Source organism: Vulpes lagopus, chromosome 7 (genome assembly GCF_018345385.1).
Source record: "Vulpes lagopus strain Blue_001 chromosome 7, ASM1834538v1, whole genome shotgun sequence".
Classification (NCBI taxonomy): Eukaryota; Metazoa; Chordata; class Mammalia; order Carnivora; family Canidae; genus Vulpes; species Vulpes lagopus.
In genome coordinates, this window is record NC_054830.1 from 106546016 (window position 1) to 106564580 (window position 18565).

At 47.6% G+C, this 18565-nt stretch overlaps 1 protein-coding gene across 3 annotated transcripts; it reads left to right on the forward strand.

Annotated features, from left to right (window-relative positions):
* Window positions 1-364: 364 nt before the first annotated feature.
* On the forward strand, window positions 365-16640 carry GFRA3 (GDNF family receptor alpha 3). Of its 3 annotated transcripts, none has more exons than XM_041762894.1 (8): window positions 365-774; window positions 5725-6006; window positions 10530-10622; window positions 11778-12090; window positions 14695-14798; window positions 14964-15098; window positions 15484-15572; window positions 15829-16640. In XM_041762894.1, the coding sequence occupies exons 1-8, from the start codon at window positions 684-686 to the stop codon at window positions 16033-16035; spliced, it is 1314 nt and encodes a 437-aa protein (XP_041618828.1). In that variant the 5' UTR covers window positions 365-683; the 3' UTR covers window positions 16036-16640. The 3 variants fall into 3 exon arrangements, with proteins under 3 accessions (XP_041618828.1, XP_041618830.1, XP_041618829.1); XM_041762896.1 differs by having other exon boundaries at window positions 15773-15995; XM_041762895.1 differs by lacking the exon at window positions 15484-15572 and having other exon boundaries at window positions 15773-16640.
* Window positions 16641-18565: the final 1925 nt, after the last annotated feature.

Genomic DNA, 18565 nt, shown 5'->3' on the forward strand with positions numbered 1-18565 from the left:
CAGTGATCCTGTCATTCCTCCAGGGAATACTCTAATCTGAGGAGGGTTTGATCCTCCCATGATCCCTCTTGGCACTGAATTTTGGAGGAGGCTAGTCTGACATAGATCCTGGGTCTGGCCACAGGACCGCCTTCCGCCCAGCCACTTCACCTGTCTGGGACCTACCTTTGCAGAATTGTGGGGTTAATGATAACAGCCTGAGCTTATCCTTGAGGTTACTTACGAGGGGAAATGGAGGATGGGTGTGCAAATTCTAATCGGAAAAATAAATACTAGAAGTGAAACTGCCCTTGTGCTAGTTCGAGTTTTGCTGCAAGATTCCGCTTGAGGTTCCTGGAGCGAGTGTAGGGGAGGGGGTGGGAGCTCCAGCAAGTGAGAAACAGTGCTTTTCTGGATAAATCCTGGAGTCGCCCAAGGCGGCGACTCTCCAGCAGCAGCGGCCACGACGGTCTGGGGCAGAAGCCTCCCCCAGGGGGCGGCCAGCAGCTCGCAGGTGCCCCCGCCCGCCCCGCCGCCTCCTGCCCCCGGCGGGAGCGGCGAGGAGCTCGGTGCGCCCGGGAGGCGGAGGGCGGCGCCCAGGCCCGGGCGGGAGAGAGTGCGCGGGCGGGCGCGGGGAGGCGGGGGCGGCCCCGGAGGCGGCTCGCGGAGGCCGGGAAGCTGCGGGGCGGCGAGTGGACCGAGCCATGGGGCGTCCCCCAACCCCGCGGGCCCCGCCGACGGTGCTCCTGCTCCCGCTCCTGCTGCTGCCGCTGCTGCCGCGGCCGCTCCGGGCTGGTGAGTGGCGAGTGCGCGGGTCGGGCCGGGCGGCTAGCGGGAGGGCGGGAGCGGGGCTCCCGGCACCCGGGGGCTCGGGCACCGCGTCGCGGGGTCCCAGCTGTCGGGGGGAGGAGCCCCGGGGCGCCAGGAAGGGCATGCCCTCCCTCCGGGTACACTTCACCAACTACGACGGACTGAAGGCCCGCGGCGGCCGGCGCAGCAGCATCTCCTCGCCGTCCCCCACCCCGCGCCCCTCTGCTGAGCCGCGTCTGCACCGACCGAAGCGTCGGGGCCGGGCCGCTCCACGACAGCATCCCGAGGAGGCGGGACCGCCGTTTGCCCCGCGTGGGTTCAACGCTTCCCCTCCCGTAGGGACTGGGGACGCGGGCACGACGTACAGGTGAAGAAAGACGAGTTTTTGCTAAAACTGACTTGTCACAAATGCGGGTTGTAGACTGCTGCTAGAACTTGCTAACATCATTATTTGAGGATATTTCTCACCACCAACCTCTCCCCGCCCCTCCCGCCTTCAGGACCCATTTTTATTGTTTTAGCGGGAGCAGAAAACTCGCTATAGGGGAAAATGGCTCAGCACGGTGCCTGCCCTATTCTACATACAGTGGACAGTTTGTGGACGTACAGTTCAAGGCCTGGCTTTAGGACCATGCCAGTTCCCGGCAGGGTAGTGTGGGGTCCAGGATCCCAGGGAACATGCCCAAGACCTTTGGGGGTGGGAGGGGTGCATGGAATCTCGTCGTGGGGCTCCTGCACAGAGCCTGGGTGGAGGCAGTGCTGAGGCAGACGCCGCGCGGGACCATCACCTCGTCCACGAAGTAGTACCGCAGACCTGCAGTCTTCACTGCCAAACAGAAACGGGAGAGGGAAAGCGCTGGTCTGTCCCGAGTGGTTCCACCAGGAAAATAGGGCAGCAAGGTATCGCCAGGCTGATTTGACCGCCCAGAAAATTTCATTAACCTCAACGTATAGCTGCACATCAAGATCGGGGATAAACAGGCAACACCTTCCTCATTAACCAATTAAGTAGAACATGGGCAGCCCGGGTGGCTCGGCGGTTTAGCAGGGCCTTCAGCCCAGGGCTCGATCCTGGAGACCCGGGATGGAGTCCCACGTCGGGCTCCCTGCAGGGAGCCTGCTTCTCCCTCTGCCTGTGTCTCTGCCTCTCTCATGAATAAATAAATAAAATCTTAAAAAAAAAAAAAAAAGTGGAACAAATTCCCCCACTTATGATGAAATTTAACATTGCCCCTACCTTCTTTTGTTGAGCTGCAATTGCTCCTAAATCCACTGCTGTTCGGATTCAGTGAACTATCAGCTATGAAATAAGAGAGATTTACTTTTAAAAAGTATATATATATATATATATATATATATATATATATATATATATATTTACATATTTGAGAGAGAGAGTGAGCATGAATGAGGAGCAGAGAGAGAGAGGGAGAGGGAGAAACAGACTCTGCTCTGAGCAGGAAGCCCCATGCTGGTACTGTGGGGCTTGATTCCAGAACCTGGAGATCATGACCTGAGCCTCCCAGGCACCCGGAGAGATTTACTTTAGAGAATTGTTGATTCAATATTTAGTCCAGTTTAAGCAATGAGATTTGGACTTTTTTTTACATTTCTTTCATTAAGCACTTACTAGATATACCTACCAGAAGTAACATCTTAAACATTTAGTATTTTGCAAACTGTTTAAATCTGTTTTCCTTTTAGTAAAGATAAATATCTCATGCCTTCCCTAAATCTGTTTTTGAAATTTCAAAAGTTGTTTTTTCATCTTCCACGTATATAATGATCAAATAGCTTTTTTGAACCACCCATTACCTTTGGACATTTTTTATGTATATATTTTTAATATTTTGTCTTTATTCATTTGAGAGATTGAGAGAGAGACAGAGAGCACAAGCAGAGACAGAGGCAGAAGGAGAGGGAGAAGCAGACTCCCCACTGAGCTGGAAGCTTAATGTGGGGCTCGATGTGGGGCTCAATCCCAGGACCTAGAGATCATGACCCGAGCCAAAGGCAGATGTTTAACCATCTGAGCCACCCTGATGCCCCACCTTTGGAAATTATATACCTATTAAAGGGGACTAACCTGTCTCTTCCCTAGCCCTCCTTTGAGAAACACTGGCTTAATCCAAATCCCTCACCTTACATTTGGGCAACTAAGGTCCAGAAATTGAAGTAAATTGCCCTACACAAGATTGGAACTGAGGTGGAGGAGTGAAGGAGATACCAAGAAATAGTAGTCAAGATAAAGAATATTTTAATGCAGTATTTTTAAAAAGATTATTTCATTGTTTTCTTTTTTTAAGATTTTATTTATTCATGAGAGACACAGGGAGAGGCAGAGACATAGGCAGAGGGAGAAGCAGGCTCCATGCAGGAGCCCGATGTGGGACTCGATCCCAGAACTCCAGGACCATGCCTGAGCCAAAGGCAGATGCTCAACTGCTTGAGCCACCCAGATGTCCCAATTATTTCGTTTTTTTGTGTAATCTCTGCACCCCACATGGGGCTTGAATTTGCAACCCCAATATCAAGAGTTGCATGCTCAACCAACTGAGCCAGTGAGGTGCCTCTCAGTGTAGTATTTTTTTTTTAAGATTTATTTATTTATTCATTCAGAGAGAGCAAGAGAGAGGCAGAGACACAGGCAGAGGGAGAAGCAGGCTCCATGCAGGAAGCCCGACGTGGGACTCGACCCTGGGTCTCCAGGATCACTCCCCGGGCTGCAGGCGGCGCTAAACCGCTGCGCCACGAGGGCTGCCCAGTGTAGTATTTTTTTTAAATCAAAATTAGTGCTCACTTCAGCAGCATGTATACTAAAAATCAAAACCGATGATCCCCCCAAAATGCACGATGAGCAAAATATCAAAAATTTAAATAAAAACGTGATGCCACGCTGAAGCTTATTGGAACCTGAAGCAAAAGGTGTAATCAATACTACTGAGCCTGCCTTTGTTTGTGCATTGGATATGATCACTTCTCAGGGTGCATGATATTTTCCAGTGAACTTGCTAAAACTCAGATTCTCAGGCCTTATCACCAGAAATTCTTATCCAGTAGTTCTAGGGTGGCATCAGAAATCTGCATTTTAATAAGTAATCTACTTGATTATCATCTGATTGGAAGAGAAGTTTGGACTAACTAAACTCAGACCCCTCCTAATTTTAGCACTTTGATTTTAAGTAGAGTGAAGGGGCTCAGAGAAGTTAGAGAGGTGGCCCACAGAATTTCTCTGTTATTTGGTTATTTCATAAATAGTAGGAGCTCATAAAAAACAAGCACTATCCTAGGCACTGGTGACAGAGCAGTGATAAGAGAGATGTAGAAGTCTAGACTGGGAGATAATCAGTAAAAAATCGAGTTAATGGGATGCCTGGGTGGCTCTGTGGTTGAGCGTCTGTCTCCGGCTCAGGGCATGACCCCGGGATCGAGTCCCACATTGGGCTTCCTGCATGGAGCCTGCTTCTCCCTCTGCCTGTGTCTCTGCCTCTCTCTCTCTGTGTGTCTCTCATGAATAAATAAATAAAATCTTTTTAAAAATATATGTCATAAAAAATCAAGTTAAAAAAATCAAGTGATAGAAAGTGCTATGCAGGGTCTTGGAGTAATGATGTGATAGAGTAGCTAGGGGGTTATTTTACTCTGATTTGTTGTGGATGGTCTTTCTGTGGTAACATTTAGGCTGAAAAGTGAATTACCAGCAGGGGCCAGCCATGTGAAGATCAGGGGAAGAGCATTCCAAGCAGAAAGAAAGGCTAAGGCAAAAATGCTAAGGTTCACACAGGTTTGTCTGGGTCAGTGGCAACAGAAGGCAGGTGTGGGTGGAAGGAAGTGGGAGAGGAGTTAACATGAGGTACAGGATGTATTAACTGATTTTACTGGGTTGATCACTGCACAACATATACACGAATCAAATCATCACATTGCACACCTAAAATTTACACAATGTTAGATGTTAATTATTTCTCAATAAAGCTGGAAAACAACAAAAGATGGCTGAATGGTATGGGAGAATGAATTTGGAAAATAGAATTGAGGAGACCAATCGTCTTGGAAGTAGTTTGGACAGGAGTTGATGGTGGTTTGAGCTAAGGAGGTGGTGATAGATGTTGAGAGAAGCGGACAGCTTCCTAATATTCGTGGAGTTGACAGGACTTGGGTTGAACATAGGATGTGAAGGAAAGAGAAGAATTAAAAATGACTCATAGAAGTTTCACCTTGTAAAGCTTATGAAATGATGGCATTCTTATTTATTTATTTATTTATTTATTTATGATAGTCACAGAGAGAGAGAGAGAGAGAGAGGCAGAGACACAGGCAGAGGAAGAAGCAGGCTCCATGCACCGGGAGACATGATGGCATTCTTGTTACCATTTGATAGAGGTGCTAAGTCCTAGGATGTAGAGCCTTCCATGTAGGCTAAACCATAACCAACCTTGGTATTTTTGAGTGACAGAATCAGCAACAGCTCCCCCAACACCAGCTCATTCCCTCTGGAAGGTATTTTTAAATGACTTTGAGTGGAAGCCTCAGAGTTGTTGCACTCCCATTCGCGTTGCCATGTCTCAGGTTATGATACTAGACCTGCCCATGCATTCCTCTGCCAAGAACCTTCTTTCCTGTGCCTGGCAGGGTCACCAGGTTCAGCTTCAAAAAATAGTCCCCCTCCTTCTCCCAGGAGGCTGAGCCACTTCTCTTCAAGCCCACCTCTTCTTGGACCTGATCTGCTCTGTCCATACTGTGACAGCTGCGGATTCTTGACTCCTATAGGGCTTTTCTCCTCACTTAGTCCTAAAGGCCTTTGGGCCACCCCAAAACTTTGCTGCGCAAGGTTGTCTTGAATCCCTCCCCCTTCACTACTCTACAACTTGCCACTCCCAGGTAGCTCCTGCGACCATATGTGATCCTCACCTTGTCTCTCTTTCTCCACCACAGACCTCCTCCCCACCGAAGGCCGACTGGTAAACTGTATCCAGGCCAAGAGGAAATGCCAAGTTGATCCTATTTGCAGTGCTGCCTACCACCACCTGAATTCCTGCACCTCTAGTGTAAGCACCCCATCACCCGTGCAGGAGTTTCTGGTCCCTGAAGAGTGCAGGGAGGCAGCACAGCACCTCAAGAATAGCTCTCTGATGAGCTGCACATGCCACCGGCACATGAAGAACCAAGTCGCCTGCCTGGACATCTACTGGACCGTTCACCTTGCCCGCAGCCTTGGTGAGGCCCCCGTTGTAGAGTGAACTTGGCTAAAGAAGGTGGCTCTTGTGGGTTGTTGTTTAATCCTGCAGAATATAGGCTAATGGGCGGATTCTGAGTGGGGTGGTAACAAAGCTCTGCATTTGATATCAGTAAGGAGTAGAGGGAGGAATCGGCAGTATCCTTCTGGGCATCCACAGCACTGCCCTCTCCTCCCCACTTCCCCCTTTCTTGCCTAGTAGTATGTAGCTGCCTCCTAGCAGAGCTCTGTACCAGGCTGAGGCCCAACCTGGATGGCTCCTGGAATAGCAGAGTATGGACAGGACAAGGAGGGAAATGATCTTAACCCCTTCACAGATTCCAAATACAGTGGAATCAGGAAGTTCAGAGAGACGGGGAGGCGATGTCCTGGTCCTGCCTTTCACAGAAAGGACACTCATCAACAGACAGAAGATAGTAAGAGAGAAGGCACTGGAAGAACCAGAGAGAGGGGAGCTTCCTTTGACTCTTTCCAGCGATTCCTTTCCATGTTCGTCAGCTTTCACTGGACTCTGCTGCAGTAACAGAACCGTGACCTGTAAAACAAAGATTTAGTTTTTGCTCATGTGCTGTGTTAGCTATGCCATGTGTGCACTTCATTCTGGAATCCAGGTACAGCCTCTGTCTGGGATGTTCTTTTTTCATGGCAGAAGGGAATGAGCAATAGCAGGTGCCTTTAAAAGCTTCTACTCAAATGTTACATGAAATACATAGGCCTCACATTCCATGAACAAAGCAGATCATGTGACCAAGCCTGACATCTCTGGTGGGCAGAAGTATACTTCTCCCACAGGAGACCCTGAAAATCATGGGGCAATAAGTGAAGACATCTAATCTTACAGGGAGGGCAAAAATAGTCGGAGATAATATACAATTTCCCAGAGTCCCAGGTTAAAATAGTCATTTCTCTCTCTTCCACAAGCAAAATGTATCAACTAACTTCCTTCCTTCCTTCCTTCCTTCCTTCCTTCCTTCCTTCCTTCCTTCCTTCCTTCCTTCCTTCCTTCCTTCCTTCCCCCTTCCCTCTCTCCCCACCTCTTCCTTTCAGATTTTTTATTTTTAAGTAATCTATACACCAAACATGGAGGTCAAGCTCACAACCCCAAGATCAAGAGTCGTGTGCTCCTCCAGCTGAGCCGGCCAGGCACCCATCAACCCACTTTCTAAGGAAGACCTCCTAAGAATTCTAGCCAAACAGTGTATCAGGCTACCAGTCTAGGACCTTATGATAATTTCTCTGTTGGGTCTGGATATGACTCCTCTTGATCTGATCTAGCTACTTATGGACAAAAAAGACAGGTCACCTGCCTCTAATATATATTCCTTGTACAACAGTGGAACAGGGACAGGAGAACCACAATGAACTCTCAAAAAGGGGAGCAGTGGGGAGCACATGGCAGACGTTGCCCCAGAGCTGTTCTGCTGAGGTCCTACTGCATGCATGTCGTTGGTCGTCGTAGGGGCCATCCTCCCTTGGTAGTGGTGCTGCTCCTTAATAAGGCTCTGCTTTTGCTCCTTCTGAGAGTTGCTTTATCTGTTGTTCTCCAACACTCTTGGCCTAACCCCCCTGCTCCTGGCAGGTCCTTCCTTCTCCATTGTTTTCTTTGGCCCTGTCTGAGAAGGGTATTGGAGACTACCACCTCCTTGAGGCTTCCTACCTGAGGAATGTTGGTGCATTTTAAGACTCCCAGAGAGTCTATTTGAATCCAGGCTGGTGGCTCTTGGCAATACAACATTCTCAAAACGTAATTGCTTTTTGTATCTTTGGTTTCTGTCACCTCATGGGCCAATAGCCTTCCCTATAATTCAAGACATGTGTCTCTAGATCTAATTAGAAGTGTCTTGCTCTTGGGGAGGGCCACCTGGGTGGCTCAGGGGTTGAACATCTGCCTTTGGCTCAGGTTGTGATCTCTGGGTCTCAGGATCGAGTCCTGCATCAGGTTCCCCACAGGGAGCTAGCTTCTCCTGCCTCTGCCTCTGCCTCTCTCTGTGCCTCTCATGAATAAATAAAATCTTAAAAAAAAAAAAAAAGTATCTTGCTCTTATCAGGCTTCTGTGGAAGGGCCACTACCCTAGTCTTCTTTCCCTGAGCATATTTGTCTGTCTGGCAGGATTTATTAATACCATCTTCAGGGATCCCTGGGTGGCGCAGCGGTTTGGCGCCTGTCTTTGGCCCAGGGCGCGATCCTGGAGACCCGGGATCGAATCCCACATCGGGCTCCCGGTGCATGGAGCCTGCTTCTCCCTCTGCCTGTGTCTCTGCCTCTCTCTCTCTCTCTCTCTCTCTCTCTCTGTGACTATCATAAATAAAATAAAAAAATTAAAAAAAAATACCATCTTCATCAGTGAGAGATCACAAAGGGCGTGGTAGCCATAATCATTGAATTGGTGCATGCCCCAAGGCTGAGTGGGATCACCTTATTACTCAAAACCTCTTTCAATTTTATATTTTACTATTTGAAGGATATGCAATTGCATCTCTTAATCCTACAAATCCTGGAATTTCTGGATTTTTTTCTTTTCTTTTTCCTCCCTATTTGCAAACTGGCCAGTTCTGCCCTGAACTTTTATCTTTCTTGTAGTACCTGGCAAAATGCAGCCAGTAGCAATCAAGACATACTAGTCATACTGGACTGCTTCTCCACTTCTTTCCTTTAAAGCTCATTCTCATTCAGTACATCTTCCTTGCAAATTATTGCAGGCAACAATTTTACCAAAGGCTTTGACACTACATATTGAAGACTCCTATTTTCCATATCCCAGACACAGCTTATTCACCAACCATTCATTGCCCAGCCCCAAAGGCAATACCACACATTTTAGATTTTTTTTTGTTACTGCCACACTCATTTCTAAATACCAGTTACATTTTTAATAAGAATTTGCTAGATTATGTTGTAGTAAAAACTAACCAACCCCCACGTAAGGGGGCCTTCTATAACAAAAATCTCTTTTCTGTTCATGTTACACACCTGCTGTGGGCTTCCTTGAGTTGGCTTTGTCTTTGCTCTCTACCTGTCTTCTTCTTTCGAGGACCCAGGCTGAAAGAGGGAAAAGAGCAGCCACAGGACCACGTGATGGTTCTTTTTTTTTTTTTTTTAAGATTTTATTTATTTATTCATGGGAGACACAGGGAGAGAGAGGCAGAGACACAGGCAGAGGGAGAAGCAGGCTCCATGCAAGGAGCCAGACATGGGACTCGATTCCAGGTCTCCAGGATCAGGCCCTGGGCTGAAGGCAGTGCTAAACCACTGAGCCACCGGGGCCGCCCCACATGATGGTTCTTAAAGCTTCTCCTCAGATGTGATTTATGTCACTTCAGCTCACCATCCATAGGCCAAAGCAGGTCCCACAGGCAATCCTTGCTTGCCGTAGGGTGTGGAAGTGTACTCCTCTTCTAGGGGGCCTGAGAGTCACATGGCAAGGGGGAAAAGGGCTGGGTGTATAATCCTCTCACAGGGTACATACCTAGCTATAACTGGAAACAATACTACAATTTACCATACTTTTTGTTCCTTGTTTCTACTCCTCATCCTAATCAGTTCTCTTTCAGAACTTCCCCAGAGACTTCTCCCTGGATCTCTTGCCTTCCCACTTTTTCCCTTGGGAGCTTTCAGATATCCCCAAATATCTTGACCACCCTTTCCTGTTTGCTTGATCTCATCCATATTTCTTCTCTCCTAAAGATGCACTCTCAAAGGCATATTGGGTGACACCTTGCATTGTCTCACCTCTCTCTTCCAACAAGATTTATTAGCCAACTTTTATTGAAGGTTCACCATGTGTATGAGCTATACAGTGACTTTATAGGACCTTTTATGTCCCCTGCAGGAACCCACAGCACCCTGGGGGTGACTGGGAAAGATATGTTTCCTTTGAGATCATTGTCTCTCCCAGAGTTCTGTGCTTTGAGATTCAGCCTCACGTTGCCTCCTCAACATGAATCCATAGCTACATGGTCAGGCCACAAACAGGGTCTTCTACTGCCCCTTCCTCAACAGTAGAAGAAAACAAGATAGAGTTCCCTTGCCTGCTTAGGTACCCGTAGGCCATGTGGTTAGTGGTTAGGAGTGGAGACTCTGGAATCAGATAGTGTAGGTTTCAAGACCCAGCTCTACTTTTTAGCCTCTGTGAGCCTGAGAAAGCGACTTAACCTCTCCTCAGCTTATTTCTTCTTACCTACTCAAAAGCTTCTAGGACAATTAAGTGAGAATGAATTCTTTCTTCTTTTTTACTTATACCCTGGTACCCAGCACACAGTGTACTCAACACGTGGTAACTTTATTCTTCTTGTAGTTAAACCCAGTGTATTCATTGAGCCCAGCCTCCAACTTTATGTCCTTGTTTTGCTTTTTGTCACCTCTGAACAGCTTGCAGCTAGTTAGGTAGAGACTGTGCCTTTTCCTTTTTTCCACAGAGCTTTGAGGGCTGACCTAGCAGCTTCAGCCCCTCCTGCTGCCACTCCCCCAGCCCAGTCCTCAAGATTCTTGTTGCCTTGTCTCTAGGTGACTATGAACTGGATGTCTTCCCCTATGAAGACACAGTGACCAGAAAACCCTGGAAAATGAATCTCAGCAAACTGAACATGCTCAAACCAGGTGTGGAGGGCAAGCCGAGGCTGGGGAGTGAGGGGCAGGCCTGGACCCTGCAAGGAGGGAGGGTAGCTGGTGGGAAACAAAAACCAAAGGGTGCAATGGGGGAAAGTTCTAGTCTGCCAGGTGACTAAAGAAGCATTGTGTCAGGGTGGGAGTTTGAGCTGTAGGCATGGCATAGTCTTGTAAGTCAACAAAGAGCCATAGGTATTAGGGAGGCATTTGAAGGTAGCCTATTAGGGCTCCCAGGTTCCAAAAGATTGGTCTCTACAAAGGGTTTGGTGGGGTGGCAGCCATCCCAGAAAAAATATGCTGAAATGTAGTATTTACCCTTATTTGAGGCAACCAGGAAAGTAGCTATCTATCCCTGAAGACTAGGAAATTGCTTGTTTTCAAACCATTCTAATGAAATGGGTGAGGTATCCGGCAGGGAACATGGTGAGAGAGACGGTAACTCCTCAGGGGTGACTCAGGGTGGGAGCCATCTGTCTAGCAAGGACTAAAATGCATGTTTTTCAGGAAAGTGAGGCTGTTGTGTTAATTGGAAAGGAGCACACACGCATGCTCTCACTTTTTGAGAAAGATGTGAACTTTGTTGCACAGTCAAGCCTGTAGTAGGATTAGAATTTTCAGAGAAAAGCACAGAGACTAATACATAAACTCTTTGTTACAAGGAATCTGGGAATACTTTATTGTTTTGACTGCTGGAATATTCTGTTAATAGAAATATCACCATAATTTCCCAGGACTCAGAGTATAGGGAGTGTTTAGGCATCATGCATCAATCATTAAAGACAGACGGGGTACAGAATAGATGCAAAACAAACATGGTGATTTCCACCATGAGATTTTGTGGGATTGAGGATGGAGGAGTTTCCTTTTAGCTTTCTGGCCACTTTAATGCTAGATAAACGAGAGAGATATCTATATCTATAGAGCTGCTGCTGCTTCCCCCCCCCCTTTTTTTTTACACCCAGGCAAGCTGAAGACTAGGATGAGGGAGGACCACAAATACCAGAGTTTGTGGGTAGTGGGAAAGCCCCGAGGAGCCCCGGGTTAGCGGCGGCCGTATTCAGGGTCGCAGGGGTTCCTGGCTACACTGGGCCACACGTTTGCGGAGACGACTGGTGACCTGGTGCCCTGGTGCCCTTCTGCCCGCAGACTCAGATCTCTGCCTCAAGTTCGCCATGCTGTGCACTCTTAACGACAAGTGTGACCGGCTGCGCAAGGCCTACGCGGAGGCGTGCTCGGGGTCCCGCTGCCAGCGCCACACCTGCCTCCGGCAGCTGCGCGCCTTCTTTGCGAAGGCGTCGGAGCCGCACGCCCAGGGCCTGCTGCTGTGTCCCTGCGCCCCCTCGGACCAGGGCTGCGGGCGACGGCGGCGCAACACCATCGCCCCCGGCTGCGCGCTGCCGGCGGGGGCCCCCAACTGCCTGCAGCTGCGGCGCGACTGCGTCTCTGACCCGCTGTGCAGGTGCGGGTGCGGGTGCGGGTGCGGGTGCGGGTGGGCAGGGCGGGCAGAGGGCGCAGTGCGCACCGGTCCTTCCCAGCCCCCTTCCTGGGCTGCGCTGGGCTTGCCCCCTGGTGACTGGGGACTGACTTCACCCGGGAGCTCCCATCAGTATTTTGGGGAACCCTTTTTTCAAAAAAACGAACAAACAAAAAACCCACAACTGTGTGTAAAAACTTCAGAAAATATAAAAAAGTATAAAATAACACTCAGAATCCATCCCCTGAAGATGATCCACACACTTTGGGGAACCTTTCCTTCTAGTCTCTTTTTGTATACAGAGAAACAAAATGATATTCTAGAAATATACTTGTATCCCGCTTTTTTTCACTTATGTGCACATCTCACCGGCCAAGGCAGGAAGGACTAGTGGTGAAGACAGGCTCCCGAGGCAGACCGATATGAATTTAAATCCTGGTACTCCCTGCTCAGCAAGGAATCTGCTTCTCCTTCTTCATCTGCCTCCCCTTGCCTCTCTCTTCTCAAATAAAAAAAAAAAAAAAAAAAAAAAAAAAAAAAAATCCTGGGACTCTGCGACTTTGAGCCCATCCCTTTAACCTAAAACTCCATTACTTAACCTAACGTTCCTCTTAGTTCTCGGTAAAAAGTGGAGTAATAATACAGACCTCATGGGATTCTGGTGAGAGTTAAATGGCATAATTTATGCAGAGTGCTTAGCTTACTGGTGCAGAGTAAGTGCTCAATAAATGGTGGTGCTTATTTTGTCTTTTACTCTCCTTGGACAACAAAATGCCTACATTGTATTCCATTTTATAGATGCCCCATACTTTATTTAATCTTTCTTCTATTGTTGGATATTTAGGTTTCTTTCTTTCCTGCTATAAATAATGCTACAGTAAATGTCACTCTTGTTCATTCTTGTGCATAAATCTAATTATTACTTAGGACGTGTTGCTGTAAATACCATTACCAAATCAAAGTATATGATGATTTGTAAGACGTTTGATACATAATTCCCCACAAAATTTGAAATTCTGATCTGGCTTTCCTCTGCCTCTTCAGGACAAAACACTCACCGAATTGAAGTTATTATCCATTCAGGTAGCATTTGCTAAGAATGAGAGTCACCCCAAGCTTGTTTTGCAGCCTGGTTCTACCCCCTATTTCTCTGTAACCTTGGGCAAGTTACTTAACTCTTCAACCTCTCTGAGCTCTACTTTCTTCTTTTCTAAATTATCACATAAAAGCTCTCAATCATCATTTCATTAACACTTACTGAGTACTTACTATGAGCCAAGTACTGTTTTGGGTAGGTTTTTTTTTTTTTTTTTTTTTAAGATTTTATTTATTTATTCATGAGACCCACAGAGAGAGAGGCAGAGACACAGGCAGAGGGAGAAGTAGGCTCCATTCAGGGAGCCCGACGTGGGACTAATCCCAGGTCACCAGAATCATGCTCTGGGCTGAAGGTGGCACTAAACCTCTGGACCACCAGGGCTGCCCAGTTTTGGGTACTTAATAAGTATTAACTCACATAACCCTTACAAGAACCCTGTAAGATAGATGGTGGGTTTTTTTTTTTTTTTCATCCTCACTTTACAAAGAAGGAACCACAGCAGAGAAAGTTTATTTTATTTTATTTTTAGAAAAAGTGTAAATAGCTTGTTGAGGTTCATCCAGGTAGTAAGTCAGGTTACTTAATGAGGTTTGGAATAAAGTCTGGCCTAACTACTTAGATATACTGCCTATTGTTATGGTCCTAGCTATTCCCATTATGGAGCTGGTGTGGGGCTAGATGACTAAGATACTGTCCTTTCCTCCAAGGAATTTGCATTTGGGTGGGGTGAGAGAGAAATAAACCACCCATCTGATAAAATGCAAAATGTAAGGAAAGTTGCAGAAGTATGCACAGAAAAATTTATTTGTAATTCTATCACCCGAAGATAATCAGCTTTACCTATTACAGAATCAGTGTGAACAATAACAGTATCTAACATTTAATGAGCACTTAGTCTGTACCAACCACTATGCTCAATGCTGTATTTGCAATCTCTTATTTCATCCTCACAAAAACCCAGGAGGAAGTACTGTTTTCATTTCTTTTTTTGTTAAAGGATTTTATTTGTTTGTTTGTTTATTTATTTATTTATTTGAGATAGAGAGGGAATGAGCAGGAGGAGGTGCAGAGGGAGAGGGACAAGCAGACTGCACTGAGCGCAAAGCCGGACACAGGGCTGGATCCCATGACCCGGAGATCACCACCTGAGTCGAAATCAAAAGTCAGACACTCAACCGACTGAGCCACCCAGGCCCCCAGTACTGTTTTCATTTCTATTCATAGTTGAGAAGATTGAGGTTAAAGAAGCTGCCTGAAATCTCATAGTTAGGTATTATGGAACCTGAATTCAAAGTGGTATGCTCTGAGGGACAGGGTGATAGTGCATTTAACCGCGACAGAAACAGGCTTCGCCGAGGGGGGTGCCCTGGACCAGGTCTTGAAAACAGAGGAGGATCTGGCATAAAGGTGGGCATGTGAGCTGAAGGGGTAACAAGGGTGAAGGTTGCAGACCAGGCCCTCAATGAGGACTCATAGTTTCTCTTTTCCAGATCTCGTCTGGTGGATTTTCAGACCCACTGCCACCCTCTGGACATCCTAGGGACCTGTGCAACAGAACAGTCCAGATGTCTGCGCTCATACATGGGGCTCATTGGTGAGAGGCTGGAGTGCTGTGTAACGGGAGTCATAGGGTGACTGTCCCTGGGGATGAAAATGCTCTGGAGATTGAACCCAGGTGGAGTGGTCCTGAGACAAGTGTCAAAGAGTGGGGGTTGAAGTTTGGGTTGGCCTGGGCCCTGATAATCCTCTTTACCCTCAGGGACTGCCATGACTCCCAACTTTGTCAGCAACGTCAACACCAGTGTTGCCTTAAGCTGCACCTGCCGAGGCAGTGGCAACCTGCAGGAGGAGTGTGAGCAGCTGGAAGAGTCCTTCTCCCACAACCCCTGCCTCAGTGAGTGTGTTCCACCTGCCCCCAGCCCCCGTGGTCCTGTCAGCTGGGCAAAGGGAGAGGAAAGGGTCAGCTCTGTGGTCCACACTGGGTCCATCCTTCTTCTGCAGGTATCTCCTGACCCCTCCTCAGCACAGGTTTATATCACCCCAAGTCTGGGCCTTTCTTCCTTCTCCCACTCCCTGAGTAACCCCCCATGGTGCCTGTTCTACCTGTCTCGGCCCCAGGGACATTCTTTAGCTCAAGGAATAAGCAAGCAGAATGAGACAGTATCCCACTCCCACCTGCCCTGCTATATACCAGGGCCCTGAGATGTTCCCTTTCCATGGGATCCCGAGAGATCTCCAGCATCTGCCTGCTTCCATTCTACCTTCTTTCCTCTCCTTAGTTGAGGCCATAGCAGCTAAGATGCGTTTTCACAGTCAACTCTTCTCCCAGGAAGGGGCAGACCCTACCATTTCTGTGATGGAACGCCAGGTAGGGCCTCCTCCATTACACACCTCTTGCCTTTACTGGACTAGCTGGGGGAAACCCAGGGAAGGGGATTGAGGGGGTGACCTCACTTTGTTCATGAAATATAGGCTTCTAATGGATACCTCAGGGGAGGTGGACAAGGCCTTGACTGAGGCCAAGGTGGTGAAGAGTATGGAGCTGACTCCATTCCATTTCTTCTACAGAACAAAAGCCCTGCTCTGAGACCACAGCCCTGGGTGCACTTTTCTCTTTTCTCCAGTACACTTCCCTTGATTCTGCTCCTGAGCCTCTGGTAGCTGGACTTCCCCTGGACCCCTCTCCCCTCTACCACACCAGGCCTGACCTGCAGCCTGCAAGGGTTGAGGAAAGAGCAGCATCAGGAAAGAGATGCCCTAAACAACATGGCGACCTTGACTGCACCCTGCACCCCGCCCCCATATCCAGATGGCTCCAGAGGGGGTCATAGCAGAAACTGACTAGCTAGGTTCTCATTCCCTCTGCATCTGACTCAGGCGCCCTTCCTTAGGACTTAGGGACTTTGGTTTTACCATGTCTTCTGGGGGAGGCCACCTCTCCCTAGCTGTCTCCTGAGCCCTTCCTCCTGCCCACCAGAATCACCCAGGCTCTAACAAATCATTGTCCAGGTAGGCAGGGCTGGATGTTCTGAGGCAGCCTAGAAAGACATTCCCCATTGTTTTTTTTGTTGTTTTGTTTTTTTTTTTAAAGACATTCCCCATTGTGAGGAAGACTGAGGCAAGACTCCTACCCCTCTGTCTCCTCCTCTGAATGGGGAATGGGAACCTGCTGCCTCCCCTACCCGGGGATCCTGTAGAACATTTGAGCAGGAGCCAGAGCGTTTGGGTCTTGCTTTCTTCCTGCTACTGTCCTGAAGTACCCCCCAGCTCCTTGGATCATGATTAAACATTTGACTTAAAATTTTGCTCTTTTCTGGGACATCTGGGTGGCTCCCTAGTTGAGCATCTGCCTTTGGCTCAGGGTGTGATCCTGGAGTCCCAGGATCAAGTCCCACATTGGGCTCCTGCAAGGAGCCTGCTTCTCCCTCTGCCTGTGTCTCTGCCTCTCTCTCTGTGTTCTCACGAATAAATAAATAAATCTAAAAAAAAAAAAAAAAAAACTTTTGCTCTTTTCCTATTTTCTCACAATGTGAATTTATAATTAGGATTGTTACAGACACAAGAGTAGAGGCCAGGCGAGACAGAAACCCTGCCGCCGATTGCTATGTGACTTCCTGCAAGTCTCTCAACCTCTCTGTGTACTTAACATGGAGTTGGAAGAAAAAATAGCTAATGTGAGGCTGTGGACTAGGTATCTGTCCCAGACCCAGCCATTTCTGGGGTACTGCCTAGGACCTGCCACAGCAGCTGAGGGGGAGTGTCCATCTATAGCACCTGCTTAGGTTATTGGTTTGCTCCAGATGATAATGGGGGCCAGAGGAAAGGAGACTGGTCCTTGATCTCATTTGCAATCCTGTTGGGATAAGGAAACAAAGTAGTTGGGAAAATATATTTATAGAGTTGTGGATATTTGCCTCTTAATTCATTCACTCACTCTTTCCATAAGCATCTGATGCGTGCTGGCTCTGCAAGGCACTGTGCTGGATGTAGGAGATTCTGAAGTAATAATTCAGAGCCTGTTTCCAAGTCTTTCACACACCAGAGCAGGGAAATAGACAAGATAAGAAGAACAAGGTAGTGTGATGAGTGCTGTACAATAATTATAATAATAACCCTCATTTATTGAGCCCCTACTAAATGCATTAATTCATTTGATCCTCCAAAAACACTTGACTCTGTCAGTTACTAGCTACATGACCTTGGGTTCAACCTTTCTAATCTCATTATCTCCCTCCGTAATGTGAAAAAGCATAGAACCCACTTCATAAGGAGTGAGATAATCCATGGAAAAGCATTGGGACTGACACGTAGTAAGAACTCAAAAATGGTAGCAATTATAGTAAGTGGTTTTTGTAGAGAATTTGAACAATACAATTATAAAAAAAAGAAAGTAAAATCTTTAAAATCCTCCTTGCAAACTGCCAAATGCTTTCTGTATACCTGTGCATGTGAGAATCTGCTGGTGTATATAATTTCATGTAAATTGGATATCGCTGTGTAAGTCACAGATATCTTTCGGCATGCATGAGTAGAGCTTGAACTACAGCATTCTTGTTATCAGCTGCAGAACATGGACTTGTATAAATGCATATTCCTTCATACATGGGTTATTTAACCAGTACTACATCGACAGATATTTGGTTGTCTCCCCATTTTTCTCCCAACCAAGTTTTAAGGTCGTAAGGAGGTGACTGAGGGTGGATGAGCAGAGTTGCTGCCAGAGTGGTGGGTGGAATTAGGGCGGCCTCTCTTTACGCATTTTTGTACTCCCATAGCCCACCCTACCTCCAGGAAATGCTCTGCCAACAAGCCTGCCTGCAAACTTCAGTGGGGCACTGGGTGGACCTTCCCTTCCTCCCCTCCCAGGAAGATCTTGGAGCTGGCAAAGCCTCTCCATTTGCTTCGGCTCCATTAGCCTGGGGCTGGGGGTGTGAATAATACAGTCATTCCTTGCTAAGTGCTTGAATTAGACTAATAGGTCATCTGCGCTTTTCTCTGAAGAAGGTCCAAATTTCTGGTAAACAACCAGACCACTCCCTGAACCCAGGGCCCAGAGCCAAGACCTGGGTTGGGGAACAGTGGCTGGACTGAAGCTTTTAATGGTATCCTGGCTGACTGCAATGGTGAATGCCATTAGACTAGCCCCTGGGTAACAAGGAGGGAAGAGCCACTGGCTGCAGTGCTGAATATGAAGTGCTGAATTACAGGCTTCTGCATGGTTGGGGTAGAGCAGACTGTCTTTTAAACAACTATCTTTGGGCAGCCCTGGTGGCTCAGCAGTTTAGCGCCGCCTGCAGCCCAGGGCATGATCCTGGAGTCCCACGTTGGGCTCCCTGTATGGAGCCTGCTTCTCCCTCTGCC